Source organism: Bubalus kerabau, chromosome 8, assembly GCF_029407905.1.
Source record: "Bubalus kerabau isolate K-KA32 ecotype Philippines breed swamp buffalo chromosome 8, PCC_UOA_SB_1v2, whole genome shotgun sequence".
NCBI classification, from domain to species: Eukaryota; Metazoa; Chordata; class Mammalia; order Artiodactyla; family Bovidae; genus Bubalus; species Bubalus kerabau.
Window position 1 is genome coordinate 99,135,836 of NC_073631.1, and position 20,009 is coordinate 99,155,844.

At 52.9% G+C, this 20,009-nt stretch overlaps 1 protein-coding gene across 1 annotated transcript in view; it reads right to left on the reverse strand.

Annotated features, from left to right (window-relative positions):
• Window positions 1-20,009, reverse strand: part of PLXNA4 (plexin A4) — a 475,557-nt gene that overhangs the window by 4,096 nt on the left and 451,452 nt on the right. Inside the window, exons 26-31 of the mRNA XM_055590947.1 lie at window positions 15,523-15,626; window positions 14,895-14,994; window positions 13,374-13,564; window positions 11,999-12,168; window positions 7,771-7,983; window positions 197-347 (exon numbers count right to left, since the gene is read on the reverse strand). Coding sequence (XP_055446922.1) covers window positions 197-347; window positions 7,771-7,983; window positions 11,999-12,168; window positions 13,374-13,564; window positions 14,895-14,994; window positions 15,523-15,626 — 929 coding nt within the window. The remainder of the gene's footprint in view (window positions 1-196; window positions 348-7,770; window positions 7,984-11,998; window positions 12,169-13,373; window positions 13,565-14,894; window positions 14,995-15,522; window positions 15,627-20,009) is intronic.

The window sequence follows — 20,009 nt, forward strand, 5'->3', positions numbered from 1 at the left end:
TCTAGCATCCCAGTCTTTGGAACACAGCCCCCCAGTCCTGGGTGATAGAGTTTCCCCTGGCAGAAGTGGGTGGTGGAGGTGCCTGGGGTGGTGCTCTTGGGCATTGAAGCTGCTCCAGGCAGGAATATCTGGGTCTCTCCCCAGTCCTTCCTCAGGGGCCCCCGAGCAGGGCAGGGCAGGGCAGGGCAGGGCTCACCTCCTCACTGTACTTGCCCACGTAGGAGAAGATCTCGGAGAGGGCGCTCATGGTGTTGAACTCGTTCATGTGCATCCGGGACTGCTCAGCTAGGTACGCGTTCATGTCCTGGTCGCTGATGGCGGGCATCTTCCCGATGTCTGAGTAATACCTGTGGTGGCATGGGAATGAGGAACTCCGCGCGCGTGTGTGTGTGCGCGTGTGCGTGTGTGTGTGTGTGTGTGCGTGTGTGTGTGCGTGTGCGTGCGTGTGTGCGTGTGTGTGTGCGTGTGTGTGTGTGTGTGCACGCATGTGCGTGTATGTGTGTGTGTAGTGGGGGGCCCAGGGGAGAGACGGGTGTTCGCAGACCTGGGTCTGGGTCCAGTGGATGCCTGTGTGTGACCTCTTAGGGACCACGGCAGGCTGTCTTCCAGCTGGGCTTCAGAGTGCCCCCTGCAGCTCTGGATGCAGGAGGCAGGGAGAAGAGATTCAAGGGTGACCCAGACAAGGTCAGAGAGTGGACACAGTGGGGCAGGAGGAAGGAGGGGCTGTCTCCTGCACTGGCTTTGCTCCCAGCTCCCACAGGAGTGATCCAGTCTGCCTCTCAGGTCCTTCTAACACCCCCTTCCACAGATGCAGGAAGTCCCCTCCAGGGGCCTGAAGGCTCTTCTAAGCAGTTGCTCTGCCCTGACGTCGTCCCCATCTGTGAGTACCAGCGGGGAGAAGGGTGGGGCTGGGGGTGCTTGGTGGGGAGAGGCTGGGAGAAGGCAATCAGTCACTGTCACTTGCAGCTGTGCTCTCCTGTCAACTGGTTAATTAGATGCCAACATTTACATTTTTAATTTCTGCAGTTTGACATTTTATGCAGCAACCCCCAAATCTCCCACCAGAGGGGAGCTGTGTCGCTTCCTAATGAGGAATCAAAGGCCCCCAGTGTCCCAAAGACAGCCACCTCTCCTGGGTGCTTCTGGCCCTGGGCCACATGGCAGAGAGGCACCTGCATGGGTTGGGTAGGGTCAGGACCTTGGGGCAGCGCTCCGAGGAGTCCTCACGGTGTCCGCTTGGCCCACACTGAATGCCCATGGCTTCAATGCTGGGAACAGCGAGCCTGAGAGCTTAGAACAGAGGAGGGTGGCGGGGGACAGTCGCCAGGGTGGGGACCAGGGTGAGGCAAGTGAGGCAACTGGGGCACAACGTTTTAGTCAAGTCACTCACTCTCACCTGGGCGAGCACAGGTGACAATGAGGGGCCCTGGGTTCCCAGAATTCAAGGCTTGATCAGGTGAGCAGAGGGCACATTCCTGGAGGCGCTGGATCAGTCTCACCCTGGACCCCAGTCCTGTGTCCCTCCCTCCGCATCCCTCACTGCGTTGACTGTGAATCCATTTGTCCTGCGCTCTGTTCCCCACCTCTACCTCAGCCCACTGGGGCCCACTGGAGCTGGGTGACAGGCTAGCAGAGGTGGCACCTGTGTGCCACTCCAGCATCACATTCAAGACCCTGCGTGAATGACAGTTCCAGTTCATCTGTGCAGAGCGTCCCCAGGCCAGCAAGAGTAGGCCAGAGCTGGGCTGGCTGCCCTGCTTGAGCCACAGCCCTGCGTGAAGGCTGTTGCACGCCTGGCTCATGTGGACTTCCTTCCTTCACAAACTTTCAGTGTGGGGTCCTCTCTTCCCCTGCCCACCACCCCCCATCTCCAGAGCCATTGGGCCCCTTACTCAGCTCCTTGTCCTGTTTCAGTCTAGGTCCTCTGCTCCATTCTAGAAGAGCCCACTCCCTGCCAGGCCTGCAACCCACCCCAAAACATCTTCACGTTCCTCGGAGTTCTGGGGAATGACACCCCAGGTACATGCACTCCAGTGAGAGACTGGATTCATTGCCACTAGTTTGGAAGACAGTAAATGCAATGTTCCGTTTTATAGCGGAGACCTGGAGCGTCAGCGGTGGCTCCAGCCCCGTCACGCTCAATGATATTTGTGCCATCGCCCCCTCGCAATTGTATGCCAACTGAGCAAAATACATTTGTCCTGTAAGAGGTCATGCCCAAAGCTCACATGGGGGAACAGGAACGGACGACTCCCTCATTTCTGTGTCCCGGCCAGCAGCCAGACACGGCTCTGACAACACAGCTGGGTCCAGAGTGTCCTCGAGGCAGTCCCACTCTGTCACCACGGACAGTCAGAGCTACTGACTGCAAGGAAAACCCCAGCGTCCCCCTGGTGGGACCGAACTGTCATCAGAAGCAAAGGCTCCTGCCGTTTCTGTTACCTGCTTGTGAAACCTTACAGGTAGGAGGATGGCTCTATCAGGCTTTCTGCAGAGAGCATCGGGGCTCCTACTGCGACCTGTGTGGTTCCTGGGCAGCCTGAGAGCCCAGGTCAGGGACCACATCGTCTCCCACAGAAACAGCAGACACCTAGCACCCTGTCCTTTCTGAACGGCCTGCCTTGTAGTGCACTAAAAGCCCAGTCGGTTTCTCCGAAGACAATATTTAGAAAATGTATTTGTGTGAGAGAAAGAGAGGGAGAGAGTGTGGGATGGAGTTGAGAGTAAAGTGGCGGAGGGAGGGCTCTGATTCCTCACCAAAGTTGGGGGGGGGGTACCCGCCCCTCCTCTGCTGCCCATGTGCAGAGGGCCCCACCTGTCTGTGCCACACGCAAGCCCACCTGGGGACGGGCCACATGTCCTCATCTTCAGCAAGTTCTACACGGCTGAGCTGAGTGGCTTTGGAATGCTCGATGTCCTAGAGGAGTGTGGGGCATCCGTTCTGGCTGACGTTCACCCTGGAGCTAAGTGGGCCCGTCCCTGGCTGCAGGTCTCTGCTGCCCTTGCTTCGACCTCTCCCTGCTTCTCTCCAGGGCTCTACCTAACTGCACCCCTTAAGCCTGATGGCCTAGCTCTGGCATCTTTGTGCTGTGGGCAAAACTGCTGTCTCCTGAGCACCTGCCATGCAGGGGCTTTTTGCTGGGCTCTGCCACTGAGCAGCCTTATTGATTGTGAAGAATGCAATTATGCCCCATTAATGAACTTCACATAAGTGTTCTTATCTGCTGGCTGCACAGTGAGGAAAGGAAAGGTCGATCTGGACTCCTCTTCTTGAACTTGCTCCATGGGATGTCCTCCTGCAGGTGAGTCTTTCTCTAGAAGGGACTGGTGCTCTGAAAGTCTCCTGGGACCCACTCTCGAGCTGGCCAAGGACTGGCCCGCTGAGGAGGGGTGGGGCCCACCACTGTCCTTACCCAGCTTTCTTTGTTGTGCTTGGTCATACCAGGTGGGATGCCAGCACCATCGTGGTTCTGACGTGGTTCTGACACTGGCCCTCAGGAGCTGCTACAAACCCAGCCGCCAACCACCAACAGCTGGATTCACTGCTGTGGACTAGTCTGCAGTGTTTCACATTCACGGGCTTCTATGAGATGTGCCCAGTGTGATGGTGGCACCCATCTCTGTCTCTAGGATGGCCCCAGTGATTGAGAAGAGGGTCTCCAATGCCCTGAAGTTTTTGCGGAGCCCAATGTATCCTCACCCTTTCAACACCTCAAGGATGAAGATGTAGACACAGAAGACACATCTGAGGCTCTAATGTAGAGATGCTTGCCTTTTAGGGTCCTGCACAAAAGTCTTTTCCTCTGTGTTCATTCACTGACCTCCCTCTGCTCCTTGCTTCCTGAGTCCCCACGAGTACAGTTCATGGTGCCTGCCTATCTGTATCTTCCTCGACCATGAAGGCCATAAGGGAAGGATCAAGTCTGATCCATCCTGAGTGTTCAGTGCATCCATGATGGACACCATAAAATGTTTGACTCATGGATGAATGAATATGTTAATGAAATGTCCATACTTCACCTCCAGTATGGCTCCCAGGGTGAACTGTCACAGTTTTATATTTTGAGTGATGGCTTCTTTAGGAGGCATTTTTAAATAGTTAAAATTCTTAGCCTTTTTCACAAGTGACACAGGTGATAGATGGCATCCCAACGTGTGGCACCCTTTAGTCCAATTCCCAGGGGTCAACTGTGGTTTCATCTCACTCATTCCTATGTAGAAAACCTGTGCCTGCATGCAAGGGAGGCTGGGGTTTACTCAGTTCAGTTCAGTCGCTCAGTCATGTTTGACTCTTTGTGACCCCAAGAATTGCAGCACACCAGGCCTCCCTGTCAACCACCAACTCCCAGAGTTCACTCAAACTCAGGTCCATCGAGTCAGTGATGCCATCCAGCCATCTCATCCCCTGTCGTCCCCTTCTCCTCCTGTCCCCAATCCCTCCCAGCATGAGTCTTTTCCAATGAGTCAACTCTTCGCATGAGGTGGCCAAAGTATTGGAGTTTCAGCTTTAGCATCAGTCCTTCCAAAGAACACCCAGGACTGATCTCCTTTAGAATGGACCGGTTGGATCTCCTTGCAGTCCAAGGGACTCTTAAGAGTCTTCTCCAACACCACAGTTCAAAAGCATCAATTCTTTGGTGCTCAGTTTTCTTCACAGTCCAACTCTCACATCCATACATGACCACTGGAAAAACCATAGCCTTGACTAGATGGACCTTTGTTGGCAAAGTAATATCTCTGCTTTTCAATATGCTATCTAGGTTGGTCATAACTTTCTTTCCAAGGAGTAAGCATATTTTAATTTCATGGCTGCAATCAGCATCTGCAGTGATTTTGGAGCCCCCAAATAAAGTCTGACACTGTTTCCCCTGTTTCCCCATCTATTTCCCATGACGTGATGGGACCAGATGCCATGATTTTAGTTTTCTGAATGTTGAGCTTTAAACCAACTTTTTCACTCTCCTCTTATTGGGGTTAATTTCTATTTAATATGAGAGGCAATCCCTCTAGCATGAAAATGTTACTGCTATTGGCAATGAGATAGGAATGACTACTGACTGTAACACACCAGTTTGGTGACAACACTCTTGACTTCTGCTCCTTAAGATGAGCGGAGTGGGTGGTAGCTACTGGGGAACCAAGAGATTCTTCTCCCTTACTCTAGATGTGGCCATAAGCAAAACCCCTCATGCTTGGATGAAGGCGGCAAAGACTGGGAGTCTGCAGTGGGGCCGCCCACCACCAGCGCTGCAAGGAGGCAGGAATGGGATGAGGGACGCATGAGAGGACAAGTGGAAGGAAGGATGGGAGGGAGGTGGGATGGGAGGACAGGTGGGAGGTTGGGGGGGGGTGGTGCAGGGATAGGTAGATGAAGAACTTCTAGGAGGTGTGACAGCTTAGGTGGGACAGGATGACTCGGGCTACCCAACCAGCAGTTAGTAAGGCCTCTGGAATCCATCTATGTCCCAAGTCCCTAGAAAGAGGGCCAGCTAGAGTAAACCCCATTTCTCAGTGGCGCAGACAGAAGGCCCTCCCCAAATGCATGTAGAGCACACTCTACATCAGCGAGGCCCTACGTATGGACTTCCTGTGTGTGCACAGCAGCCAGACCTCAAAATCAGGGGTAGGAAAGCCCTGGCCATGAGAAAAGGGGGTTCTACCATCACTTTTCTGACCTTGAGGCTGCCGGGGCCCTCAGCAGGCCAGCCTCCTGGTGAAGGGAGGGTGGAAATGATCACCAAAGGAAGAAGGTCTCTATACATGATCTCCAGACCAGGGCGTGCTATTTCTCATCCCCTTCTTCTTTGTACCCTCATCCCAGAAGGAGAGGAGGAAGAATTTGGGACCCCAAACAAGTGAAAGATGACTTTCCTGAGAGTGCCATTGGTTGCTAAGAAACTAGTGAGATAAGAAATGGAAACCATCAAGGCACTCCTAAAAATAACCAGATGGACTGGGGTGACTCGTGACCTGTAGCAGCTACGTGGCCCACCTCTCGCAAGAGGGAGACCGTTCACCCAGAACTTGCATTATTCTCGCCTCTGACTGAGTGTGCCGTTCTGGGGCAGCGTCCTCTAAGCAGATGCTTCATCAATGCTCCCCAGCCCATCTCATCCCGGCCTTCTCCCTCCCTGCCCGAGGTCCTGTCCCATTGACACTGCACCAGAGCAGGGATGCCCAAGAGCCCAGCTGCTGCTTCTTTCTTTTCTCTCTTCGCTGAAGAGCCAGCTGACCACACGGGAGAGCTCGCTTCTGGCAGCTCTGTAGTTAGAAGAGTGAGCCACTGGCAACGCAGGGGGAGGCAAAAGCCTCTTTGGTGACTCAGACATAATCAGATACAAGGACAAAAGAGTGAGCTCTCTCTCTGACAGCCAAGGCTGGATGCACACCACAGGCACCAGCAGGAAGGGGTTGGGGAGATATCAAGGGACAGGGGGAGAGGGAAAACACAATGCAACTCTTTCAGCAGAACTGGGGTGGGATGGTCAGTTTTTGTGACTGGGAATGGCCAGGATCCCACCCCCTCTTGGTTATTCCCTTTGTATAAAGGAAGGCAGTTTTCAACTATAAAGATGGGGACTGTGTCTCTACCATGATCAAAATGGTATTGTTCATTCTGTCTCAGTTGCCGAGTTAAGAACAACTCCTGGTTTCTTTGGCTCTTCAAAAAGATCCAAAATCTGAGCCTCCATCCAGGTTTCCTGTCTTTAAGCTTGGAAGAAAGAGAAAGGGACTCTAAACTCAGAATCGCCATGGAGAGTTGCGCAAGCTGTTCACTGCACAAAGGTGGGGGTGAGCTAGGGCAGACAGTCAGCCTGTCACTCAACAAACCACACATTCTGGCCTGGGGCCACATCCTCTGGTAGGAAGGAGCACCTTCCTTAATTCACATGGACACCATATGGGTTGGCACAGGCCCTGTCTAAAAGGATCGTAAATGGTAGAAAGGAGATTTGGGAGTCAGTTGAATTTGGGGATCTACTTTTCTCTTGGCCACATAAGTCATCTTGGACTGATTACTCAGCCATTCTATATGTATACTTCACCTTCACGGGCACAGAATGAGGTTATAAAGCCTGTCCTCTTATATTCCAGTGCTGCTGTGATGAATAAATAAATAGACTTTCAGCTGGTTGTCTAGCTCAGGTGCTTGGCATACGGAGCTGATACGACCCAGACAAACCATGAATGTTGTTTATCGTGAGTTAGCTTTGTGCCAAGAGGAACCCAGCTTAATGGCATACAGGTGCCCTCCCCGCCACACACACAGGTGCACAGCTGAGGCTGGATTAGATCAGGGCCTGAAGCATCTAGAGCTCATCGCCTGAGCATCAAGGGACTGGGACAGCAAGAAGCTCTTCAGGGTTACCATGACATCCCCACTGGACACTGGAAGAACTGCCAGATGGACAGGACTCTAGTCTGTCTGTGGCAAGATGTTATTCAGTCCCTTGAAGTCTTTTTTGTTTTTCTTTTTTTGGTGAGCGTTAGAACAGTGGACTGTACTTCTTCCTTGGGTCTAGGAAGATCTGGGTCCTCCACTCAGGGGAGCAGAGCACCGTGGCAACTTCTAGCCATGACCCATTCTTGTTTTGACTGAAAACATCGGGTTCTCGGGCTGTGGGTGTCCCAGTGCAGGATGGGGTTTGGTGCAAGGACCAGCCTGCAAGCTCCACCCACTGCAGAGGGGAAGGGGGCCCCCCTACACACCCCCAGATAATTGCCTGCTGCAGCCAGGGTCCTGCCTGAGCTCCCTGGGCCAGCACTCACCTCTCCACCCAGTTCTTGTAGCTGGGGATGTCCTTGGCATAGAGCAGCTTGTTGGAGGGGGAGTCCTTGCCCAGCCGGTGCTCTGATGTGGAGCACGAGTCCATGAAGGTCTGGGCCACCACTGAGAGGCAGGCGTCGGTGATGCTGTTCTTGTGGATGTCAAACACGAATTGGGGGTTCTTGATCATGTTGACCCAAAACCGCAGGGGCAGGCTGTGTAGAGGGAAGAGGCAGACGGTCAAGGGAGATGGGGTGGGAGAGCTGGACACTGACCCAGAGAGGTCCTTGGAGGCAGAGAAAAGGCTGGGAAGCAAGCCTTCTGATGGGCCCTTCTCCATGCTATCAGTTCATCTTCTGGGGAGCTGGAGATCAGCAGTGTTGAACAGTCCATTCAGAGATACAGTGTTGATGGGCACTGGAGGTCTCAATGCCCAGCCCGTACTGTAGGACTCCCCAGTGGCCCTGAGAGCACAAGGCTTTGGGGTTCGAAGCAGTCATGACAGGTGCTAGAAAGTGGAATGTCTAACTCTCTCTTCCACTGTCTGCCCCAATGTTAGATACAAAACATATCTGGTTGGCAAATCTTAACTAGCCTGGAACCTAGGCTATTTATGATTCTCTGCCCTCACAGTAACATGTGGAAGAAGCCACACTCTTCCTCCCCGCCTGACCTAATCAATTTGTTTTTACATGGTGAGGGCCCTGGCACTAGACAGTTCAAGCAAAACTTACTGATTCTCATCTCCAAGCTGGCAAGCTGAACAAACCCAACTTCTGGCTCCCACCTGCCCCGTTATGTCCTCTCCTTCCTCTCCCTTTCTTCCAGTCAGCACCTACTCTATACCAAGAGCCATGCTAGCAGCTGTGGGTACAGCGTGAATAAGACCTATCCCTGGTCCTTGAGAAGCCTGCATTCTGGTGGGCTCATGGGGAGGTCAGGCACTCAATCAAGAATTTTAGGTGCTGGACCCAGAGGATGGAGGGGGTCCAGTTTAAGACCCAGGTTGGTGTGATCAAAGCTACCCAGAGGGACGTGTCCGGAAGTCCAGAAAGTCTTCACAGAGGGGACTGCGCTGAATGGTCTCTGTTTTAAAGATACAGAGGTGTTCTTTAGCTGAATGAAGCCTGGAGGAAGAGGGCAAGGAAAAGGAGGAGGAAGGAACCTCCAAAGGGGAATCAATTCAACAAATGACACGAAACGTGCAGTGCAGTCTGGGAACCATAAACCCTCTAGCTATTGCTAGAAAGGATCCTGGGGCATTGGGTAAAGCCTGCCCACGTGCCCCTCTGTGACTGCATTCCACTGCCTCTCTGATCCGGCAACTGCCATCCAACCTATGGAGACGTAGATCAGGAAGTGGGATGGCACCCAGCAAGGGATCACTTATTTCCCTCCCTCTGCCCCCACCTCCTCACCTCCTGCCATGTGCCCTGATGTTTTATTGTTGTTTTCGTTGCTGTTCTCACGGTTGGTAATAGTTGGTAACAGTCATAATGTTCCTATGTGTCTGGCTTGCTTCTTAGAACTAAAAGTCTTTTGAATTACATTATTTCAACCCAGCAAGAACAAGATTTCTATATTCGTTGTATCTCCCAGCAGCCAGCATATACATAAAACAAATGCTAAAATACAGTAAGACCTCATGTTCAAGACTGCCAATCAGTCAACAAGTACTTATTAAGTTCCTACGAAGTGCGCTCTGGAGCCAGCACTGAGTTCTAACAATGTTAAGTGGCCCTCGTTTCATCCTGGGAAATCCAAAGAGCAAATAAAGGGATGGTAAAAGTTCTGACACTCGGGGGAAAGTCAGGGTCACTGCAGCTGCCCAGGGGAGACCCTGAGAGCTGGGCTTAGAGCCCTGGATGCAGGGCTGCCCAAATGATGAAACCTCCAGTCACATCTTCCTGCTTCCCGAAGTTCAACACGGAGAGGGACTCTGGAGCCCACACTTGCCACATGGATGTTTCTTTCCAACACTCTCCTTCCTTCAGCCAGTTGTGCTGACAGGCAAATCAAACAGGGAAACCACAGCAGCTCCTGCCTAATGAAATATTAGCATATTATTAACATTAGTGGTGGCACTAATCTCTGGTTGATTGCAGCCACTCAGGCTAAATGAGCAGGAGGTTTATTTAAAAGAGAAAAGGCAGGGGGATGAGGAGGAAGGGGGCAGGGGAGAGGGTGAGCTACAACTTTGGCCAGGAATAAGGAAACAATCTCTTTCCAATCAGCAACAATGGACCCTAAGTCAGTATGTAGATCTCATAATTCCTGGACTGACTGAGTCTTGCGCAGGTGGCCATGGTCAGGGTTGGGGAAGTGTGTTCTCTGGTGAGAGGACCTGAGAGTTGGTACTCCTGCCTGACTGCCCTTCACTGGGACCGGAGCTCTTTCTGAGAACAGCTGGCACTTGGAAGAGCTGGAGGGAAGGAAGACTCTGCCCTCTCCCCCAAGGCCTTTATTGGATCTTGGAGGTGGATTTAGCCCAGTGGAAGGTGTATGCTCATTTAGATACCATTTCAGGGGATGCACTTGTAAAGGTTACAAGGGCATGGTCTGGAAAGAGCAGCTCTCCCAGGATAAGGTCTGGACAGGGCATTCCTCGTATTCTGAAGGCTGCAGGCATTCAACTCAGGTGGTAGGAAGGAAGACTCAGTGGCAGAGAGAAGCAGATTAGGTGGGTCAGGGACATGCCCTTGGAACAGCTCTGCAGAGTCATTCTGTAAAGGTGTGCAGAGTCAAATGCAATCCTTCTTTTTTTTTTTCTGGCCATGTCACGTGGAATGTAGGATCTTAGTCCCCGGTCTGAGGATCATATCCATGCCCCCTGCATTGGGAGTGCAGAGTCTTAACCACTGGACCACCAGGGAAGCCCTCAAATGCAGTCTTACCTATGGGCAGTCACTGGAAAAGGCCAGACCTGCAAGCCTTTCAGAAGAGGGAGCAGCCTTCACCCAGTGCTGGACTAGATGGGATCCAGAGTCTAACTGTCTTATTTCCAAAAGGTCACAAGAACTCCACAATGTACCCTGAATTACCGTGGGAGCAACCCTACTCTTCCGTTTTACGGTCCAAAACTGTTCCTGCCTGACTTTCCAACTTTAGTGGAGATGCACTATTCTTCAGGGGAGAGAGGAAGCCAGAGCATCCTACCCTGAACAACATTTCAGTGCCCCAGGCTGACTTCTGCCTAGATCCGGGTTTTGATTTGGGACCCTGGGCTGTCAGGGTGACTGGCTGAGCCCTAGTACCATGTCAATCCTGGCAGTTGGCAGGTGCTACTCTGAAAGAATGGGCTGGGGAAGAACACCCTAGGACAGGGACTGTGTAAAAGCTACTGGGAGGCGATTCTGGAACTAAAGGGACTAAATATAAGACGGCTTTACCCTAGGTGGAACTCTCAAGTAGAGACCATCTTGGCTCTGCATCTCCATCAATATTTATTGAGTCCCAGCTCTGTGCAAGATACCGCCACGAGAGCTGCATACTGATGTCTGACCTTGCAGTCTCAGTGAAACAACCGACACACAAACGAAGGGAAAGGCGGATAAAGGCTAAAGGAGAGAGGGGACCGTGATGAGACACCTAGAGTGTCATTTAAGAGTTAGAGGCTCCCCTCGTCTCAATGACACCCTAGTTATGGGACAGTCCCTTCCCCAAAGGGAATTCTGGAAAGGGACAACCATGTCTTGAATGGACTGGAAAGACTCCCATGTTCACCTAGGTGACTCCTAGCTGTGCTCCAAACTCCATTTAAGAGTCTCTGTGAGCTCCTGCCTGTCTACAGCCCGGCTGCGCACACGCACCCCACATCCTCACATGTGCCCCTCTATTCAAACAGCTGCCTTCCTGTCAGCCCACGGAGGGCAGAAGGCACGACCCGAGTCTTTGCAGACTCAGGGTCCAGCATGATACCAGGCAGAGGGGAGGGACCAGGATGTGAGAGCGACCTGGCTGTGACATCTGGCATGCTCATGTTTGCTCATTTAGTTGGTTTAATGTTTGTTGACTGAAAGAACCGATGACAAAGATGGACGACTCCACTGAGCGAAGGGAGAGAGGAAGTGAACACCCAAAAGGACGGGAAGGAGGTGGAGCCCCACAGACCGCCTGCGCAGAGCTGCCGCAGCGGGGAAAGCAGGCTGGCCCCTTCTGCTTGTCTCCAAGGCCGACCATCAACCCGGGGGTGGCCTCTCCCCGTGCGGCTTCCGCTTGCCCTTCACTCACCAATTGCTCTTCCAGGTGTGGCGGACGTGCGGGTCGTGGATGCCGTGCTTGTCTGCCTGCTCGTCCAGAAAGTCGAACATGTACTTGATGGCCAGGGGCAGGGCCGAACCGCGGTGCGCCGTGCTGAAGATGGTCTCGAACAGGTCGTCCACGAACTTCTGCAGCGTGCCCTGCGGAGGGGGCCAAGTTCACAGTTCGCCCGCCCTGAGAGCTCTGAGGACGGGGCTGTATGATCGCCCGGCCTCCCAGATGGCGGAGGGGAGGGGAGGCCAGCACACAGCCAGGCCTGCTTGGGTAAAATCGCATAAGCACGTGCAAAGAATCTGCACCCTCCTCCTGCTTGCTCTCATCTGTCTTGGAGCAGCTTTCCATTTCCCCGGCACGTGGAAAATAGATATAACACTGATGACTGGACCTAAGGAAGCCTCCCTCTGCCAACACCATGGTTTGGTTTTAACACCCTTCGGCGGTGTTATTTTAGCACTTTTCACAAATGCTAATGAACAACTCACTCGGTCAGAGCAGAGAAGCACAATCTGCTGGTTCTGTTCGGGCATTACTCATGTCAGCTAATGAACAGTTTACTCATTTGGATCCACAGAGAGCAGAGCTGGGGCCAGTCTCGGGCCTTGAGGGACTAACTGTAGGCACACAGGGTCCCCAGAACCAGGAGTAGAAAGGGGGCCTGCAAAGTCACTGATGGGGCTGCAGTTTCCACCACTAGAGACTGTATATGACACCCCAGAGATATATAGCCAGTCTTCCAGAAGGCATGGCAGAGGACCAGGAATGCACATGGCTAGTGTCTCTCTATTTGAACAAGGGCAAGAGAAGGGATTGGAGAAGGCAATGGCACCCCACTCCAGTACTCTTGCCTGGAAAATCCCATGGGCGGAAGAGCCTGGTAGGCTGCAGTCCATGGGGTCGCTAAGAGTCAGACACGAGTGAGCGACTTCACTTCACTTTTCACTTTCATGCATTGAAGAAGGAAATGGCAACCCACTCCAGTGTTCTTGCCTGGAGAATCCCAGGGATGGGGGAGCCTGGTGGGCTGCTGTCTATGGGGTCGCACAGAGTCAGACATAACTGAAGTGACTTAGCCATAGCCATAAGAGAAGGGATGGAATCGAGACTTCAGACTGCATACCAGCCTGGATGTATGGGGGGGGCTGGCTGCAGGACTGGGTTGAGAAGGATGCTGAGGTTCTGTAGATTAGGCTGATGAGCAGGGCCTGCATGGATGGATGACTGAGGTGGGGGTTTGGGTGGCGCCAGCACAGATGCTAGGTATTTGCCAGCTCTGACATTTCTGTGGGGTGATGACACCCCACCTCATAACCCACCCGCACCCCACACCCTGGCTGACGTCCTGTACCTTAGTGGCCAGCAGTCGTGTCAGATAGATTTCAGACACCATCTTGCTCCCCCGGTCCCCCTCCTTCTGGTCCCCGTGCTCATGGTTCTTCACCAGGTGCCACATCTTGACTCCGCTCTCCAGGTCAGGGGTGATCATTGGTGTGCGCGAACGGAGGCTGTCGGGGCTGCCCGTGTACCGGATCATGTTTTCTGCCAATGCAAGGACCCCAGGTGGGTAAGGCTACCCAGCCTTCCAGCCTATTGTTTATGATACACCTCGGCTCCAGCTGAGGCCAACTCTGATCCTTCTTGCCTTTGGAGGCGCTTCTGTCCATTCCTGAAACTGGAACATCTTTTCCACCGCCTCCAGGAAATTCTCTGTGTCTTGTCTACCCAATTGGATTCCTTTCCCTCTTGTACTTGCATCTCTCCAGCCCTTATGATTCAATTTGTAAAAAATACAAGCTTGTCTCTTTTTGTATTTTCCTTGTAAGAGCTCTCAAGTCTCAGGATGTGTTCTGTGTCACCAATTAAGTAGCAATGAAAGAGCTCGGGGTGGTGGTGGCGGGGAGGGGGCCTTCCCCTGTGGCGTCAGTGGTAAAGAACCTACTTGCCAATGCTGGAGACACAGGTTCTATCCCTGGATGGATCGAGAAGATTCTCTGGAGGAGGGCATGGCAACACACTCCAGTACCCTTGCCTGGAGAATCCCATGGACAGAGGAGCCTGGCGGGCTCCAGTCCATAGGGTCGTATAGTCAGACTGAAGCGACTTAGCACGCGCTCCTGAAAGAGCTGGGACCCTGTTTCCCTTAACCGGTGACTGACCAGCTGAGTGATCACCCTGCCATTTGTGTACCTTCACCTGCCTCTCTCACCTGGACCATTTATTTGCTGCAACGTGAGGTGTGGTGAGATGAGTGCCGAGCAGGAAAAGAAGAGGCAGGTCCCACTGTGTGCAGGCACCATTGTGTGTTGTCTTCTATTTCCCAGAACCGTCTCACGAAGCTGGTGGCTTTTTCAGCCAGTTTTGCTGGTAAGAAGGTACCAGGGCGTCCAGCCCACCTCTGGCGCCCTTCTCCCCACCCCGAGGAGCAGAGACCTGGGTCTGTACCTTCCCTCAACTGCTTCATAGTGTGTGACCTTTACACATCATTTAGCCTCTGTGCACTGGAGTTATCATTTGCTAATCTGCATAATAGGGGGAAATAATAATTATTTAATTCACTGATTATTATGAACCTGACGTTTGATAATGAGTTATCATAAACATGGAAGCATCTTAGAGACTGTAGGATGCTCAGGAAGGTTAGACTTTCTTCTTATTTCCAGGGATGAAGCTCCTGCATCAGAGTCCCTGCTCAGAACCAGGAACCTTCTTTTGGGTACAGTGTTCCTTTCTGGGGGCCAGCCTGCCTGAGTCCCCCCATCCCTCCCCACTCCCTATCCCTGGCACTCACTATCTTCCAGAAGTGCTGCCATGGTGACCACAGCTGCTCAGGGGGCATCCTTTCTTCCCCAGAAAGATTTGATGAACTCACCGTATTTACTCGCTGAGGTCCTGGAGACAGTGGAGTTGTTCACTGCATTGTAGGCTGTCACTTGCTTGGACACTAAGGCCACCACAGAACCATCTGGCACCTACCGGGGAAAGGCAGGTAAGGGCCTGGTCACAGAAACTGCCACCCAGTCAGGATGAACGTGGTCCTTGGGGACAATCAGGGCCTCACCGAGAACCAGGGGATGGAGGAGGCTGTCAGTTTTCCTTTGATGAAACAGGACAGATCTGAATATAGAATTGTAGTCCATGGTGGGGCTCACTCTTGGAGTGACTCGGGCAAGAGCCTCTCACCAGCACCCTCTGTCCTTATGCTTCCCTGGGAGAGCACACAGCCTTAAACTCCAGGGCTCACCTAAGAAAGGCTTTTGCTCAGGGTCTTTGCCCATGCCCTGCAGGAAGCGCACACCCAGCATGCTATCTCCAGGAAGGTCAGGGTGTCCTGGGGGGCCATGTTTTCCCTGGGTCACTAAGGGCACACAAAGTGCTGGTGAAGAAGTGGGTTTAGGGCTTGGTAAGAGCCTCAGGACGACCCTGTTATTCACCGACAGAGACCCCCAGGGACCTGGCTGCCTAGCTTGCTAGCCCCTTCCCATCCATGGTCCCCTCACCTGGTAATGTGCCAGGGTGTTGAGTCTCTTCCAGTCATTCTCGATCTTAGTGGTGATGTCTTCATCCTGCAGGATCATCCTCGCCCCGCTTCCTTGTCGCCACTCTGTAGGGGGAACAGTTCCATCTCAGACAGGCCCTTGGGCCCCTCCCATGGGACCCTGAGGACCCCTGTGCAGGCAAGCGCATGGCACCACCTCAGGGTGCATCCGAAGACAGGTGCTCGCAGATGCTCCCAGAGGAGGGGTGCAGAAGCACAGGGGGATCCTGATTCCCAGGTCTGGTTCTCATCCCAACAAAACTATGTAACAGACATAGGAATAACGTCCCCTCCACTGCCCACATGTTCCTGGTGGGTGGCCACATCAGCAAGAAGTCAATGCTTATTGAATGAAGAAGGCAGGGGGCTTCCCTGGAGGCTCAGTGGTAAAGAATCGTCCCACCAAAGCAGAAGACACGGGTTTGACTCCTGATGTGGGAAGATCTCACTCTGCCGTGGAACAGCTAAGCCCAGTACACCACAGCTACTGAGCCTGTGCCCTAGAGTCTAGAAACTGCAAATACCGAGCCCACATGCCACACCTACTGAAGCCCGGGCATCCTAGGGCCTCTGCTCTGCAACAGGAGAAGCGACTGCAAGGAGAAACCTCTGCACCGCAACTAGAGAAAGCCTACACAATGAAGACCCAGCACAGCCAAAAATAAGTATTAAAAAAAAGGCACGTGAGGACACTTAAGAACATACTAAGCAAATGCAAGGGCATCACCAGTGCCATGTACTCTTTGCTTGACTCTGAGGTCTTGGAGCTAACGAGACCAAGACTGCAAATTCCACCACTAGGCACCCTCTTTCTATTCCAGGGGTGCGACTTGGACCCAAAAGCCAGCAGGTGGGCCAGTCTTGGCAGAGAGATTGAGTAAATGTACGTGGAGGGGCCAGTAAAACCTATCCTCACGCCCAAGAACAGCCACAAAGTCAATGTGGAGAACAGCATCTTGGTGATCTATCCGACACCTAATTTTCTCTGATGCCATAGGTGTACGCTTACCTCCCACTTTATCCTCATGGGTCCCAGACACCTACACACACGGGTTCGCTGATGGATCCCACATGGGGGAACAGGAGACTGTTTCTCATCCGCCAAACCCTCACCACCACACATGGTACAAATCACGTGGAGATGGGGACACACACATTCCTGTCCTGAAAAGTTCGCACATGGAGACCCAGGTGCAAGCCAGACACACACCAGCTCTCGTGCACGAATGCATCCACATCCACACACGCACACAGGCTCACATGCACACATCAGAAAGGAAAACGGCCTTTTCAATTCAAATACAACATGTGTGTCTGCCAAAAAGCCAGGAATCTGGTTTCCAAGCAGCCATGACCCCACTCAGCGCCTCACAGATGCTGAGATTCTGAAACGGGTGAGAGCACCGGGTTTTTGCGGCGTGTGGGTGGGGGCTGGCGTGAGTTACCCTCTGTCCTGGTCTAACCCTGCCTTGGATTTTTTACTGTGGCTCCACAGACACACATTTCGGCTTCCTTCCCCTGTTCCCTCCTGTCCAGGCTGAGGGAACATGACTGATTCCTTCCTGCCTTGTGCACTTGGCATGGCCAGTGCTGCAGATGAGAATCAGGCCCAGGAAGGGAGCTGCCTGCCTTCAGCAGGAACAGAGATGTTCTTAACAGCCACGTCCGTGCCTCTAGCTCCCGAGCTTGTCTGCTGCCTGGTTTAGAGCTTCTTGTAGCAACAGGCTGTCCCAGGAATGAAAACACAAGGGTGCCATGTGGGTTCGCTGGAGCAGAGGAGCCTCCAGAGGTCTCTGGGGACCAGCTGTCACTTAGTGCTGTTGACGGCACGGCTGGACTCGATCATGGTGGTGAGGGTCTCAGGGCAGGTGGGATGGAATGTAAAAGGGGAGATGCCCCACCAGGGCACCTGGTCCTCAGCATTTTGTTTGTTTGTTTGTTTGTTGTCATGTTGTCTGTTGTGGGTTTTTTTGTTTTGGATTTTATGCAGGTAGGTATGGGTGCATGTTTTTTGAGTGGTTGCAGTGGCGTGCTGCAGTCCATGGGGTCGCAAAGAGTCAGACAGGACTGAGTGACTGAACTGAACTGAAGACCAGCCTGGGCCAAGGATAAGGCAGGGACACACGCTGTCCCAGTTGCACAAAGATAAATGGCCCTGAATGATAAAGCCTTGTGGGTCTCCCCTCTTGCCTCGTGAATGGTGCCAGGCCATTAAGTCAGAGGAGAACACATGGGTGGGGGCCCGGAAGGCAGGCAGTGCTCCGCATGCCCCACATGGGAGCCGGAGGAGGAACAGGGGCCCAGCTCTGGACACTAAGTCTCCTGGCCAGGCCCGAGGGTGGAGGACTGCGCTTCACTGAAGAGGCCGTGGAGCTGGCCAGGATTAAGTGGGGGAAGGTACCCACGGAGGGCCAGCTTGCTGGTGTGCACTGCCTCCCTTGCCAATGGCTCTGTAGCACCTCTCAGGGGGATGTGAACAAACCAAACCACCTGGAGGACCGAGCAGTGACAGCTGGTGACTTAATTCTGGAGCCGGATGCAGAATTCCTCGCTATACAACTGCCCTGAAGTTGTGCAGTGCGCAGCCTGTGCGGCCCTATGCAGCAGCCCTGGCTCTGAATCGTGTCCAGCAATTATGTAAGCAAATGCAAGTCAGTCTGCCTCTCTGCCCTCGACTGAAAAAATGTAGGGCAGAGTGCGGCCATCCTCCCTCCACTCAGGGCAGCCAAGGGATGATGGCTTGTCCTTGGGAGTACAAAACTGATGCCACCAGATGCCCAGCAGCAGGGCTAGCCCAGCACGTGGGACACAGTAAGTACCTGATGAGTATTTATTACATGAATAATACATAAGTGAAAAGAGTGAAATAAATGAATAGATGAAAGAGGAGAAAGAGTAAGTGACTGAGTAACGGTGGCTTATTTTCCAAGCAGTGAAAGGATTTTCTACCCGTGGGTTGCTGCTCCATGGTGGGCAGACAGCCAGCTACAGGTCACCTGTGAGCTGAGCTATTAGAACCTGGGACAAAGGTAGAGCTGGCCTCCAGAAGCTCAGCTGGGCACATTCACCGCCAAAGTGAAAGTTCTCTGGAATGATTATCACTCGTTCTTCCAGTTTTACAACTGGGAAATTAAAGAAGCGGGTTGGAAAGGCAGACCTGGAGGTCACTGCAACTTGGAGCTCTGTAGCGTGGTGCCCACCACGTGTGTGAGCCACTCAAGTGTTGGGGGTGTGGACAGTGATGGCTGGACTGGAACTTGGGCTGTGGCCACACTGGGATGCTGGTGGGTAGCTGCCTCCCCTCAACTCCAGTCTCTGAGCTCCAGGAATCCCAGTGGGACACAGCATTTCCACCTCCACAAAATCAAGTCCATGCGGATGGGGTTACACGCCTTCCACACTGGCTGAGGCTTGTGGTCAGTGATGATATGCAGTGGGCAGCAGGATGGTCAAGGGCAGCAGGAAGCCTGCTCATCACTGATATCAGTGCTTAGTCACACGTTTAGGGGCTGTCAGAAGAGGTGTCCTGTCCATTGGTCCTGCCAGCCCCGGCCCCTGCCTCTGGTGGGGTGCCAGCGGGCAGCAGGGAGGCAATGACTATTGTCTTTTTGGGAATTATCTAAAAAAGTTAAGAATGTTCCTCCAAAGGCCAATATGATGATAGAAAGCTGGAGAACACTTAGTCCTGCTTTCAGATCTCTCGAGTGAAGTGAAGTGTCAGTCGCTCAGTCGTGTCCTACCTCTTTGTGACCCCATGGACTGTAGCCCACCAGGCTTCTCTGTCCGTGGAATTCTCCAGGCAAGAATACTGGAGTGGGGAGCCAGTCCCTTCTCCAGGAGATCCCGACCAAGGACCTAGGTCTCCTGCATTGCAGGCAGACTCTTTACCATTTGAGCCACGAGGGAAGCTCTTTTAGATCTCTCAAGCCTGTTATTTTATTCTCCTCCTACAGGAAAGATGCTATGAGCTTTTTTCCCTGAAATATCAGAAAGGTGAAAAAGTGAAAACCTCTGTTCCATCTCCAAACCAATCCTGAAGAATGAACCCAAGAAATACGGGAGCCTGGTGTTGGCAGCTTCATCCCTGGGACATGCAGGAAAGAAGAGAGGCCATGTGTGGCCTGCCCAGCTGACCCGGAATGGAGAAGTGTGGGTGTAACATGAGGGCAGGGAGTCCCTGGCACCAAGTGACATAAGTGGGCTAAACCCATCCCTCAATCTCACTCTTCTCTGCCCAGGGTCCTCAAGCTCACCTGTGGCCTGAACACATGTCATTTCCATGTCACTCTTTTCCTTCCTTTTCTGAAACCCCATATCCAAGCCAGCTAGGGCCTCTCTTTCCCCAGACTCACCATGGGGTATCTCAGGAAAATCAAACAGGGTAGGCTCCGCTTTCTGGAATGCTCCTGTGCTCCTTCAAGACCTGCTCTTGACAGAGGTAGGGGCCAT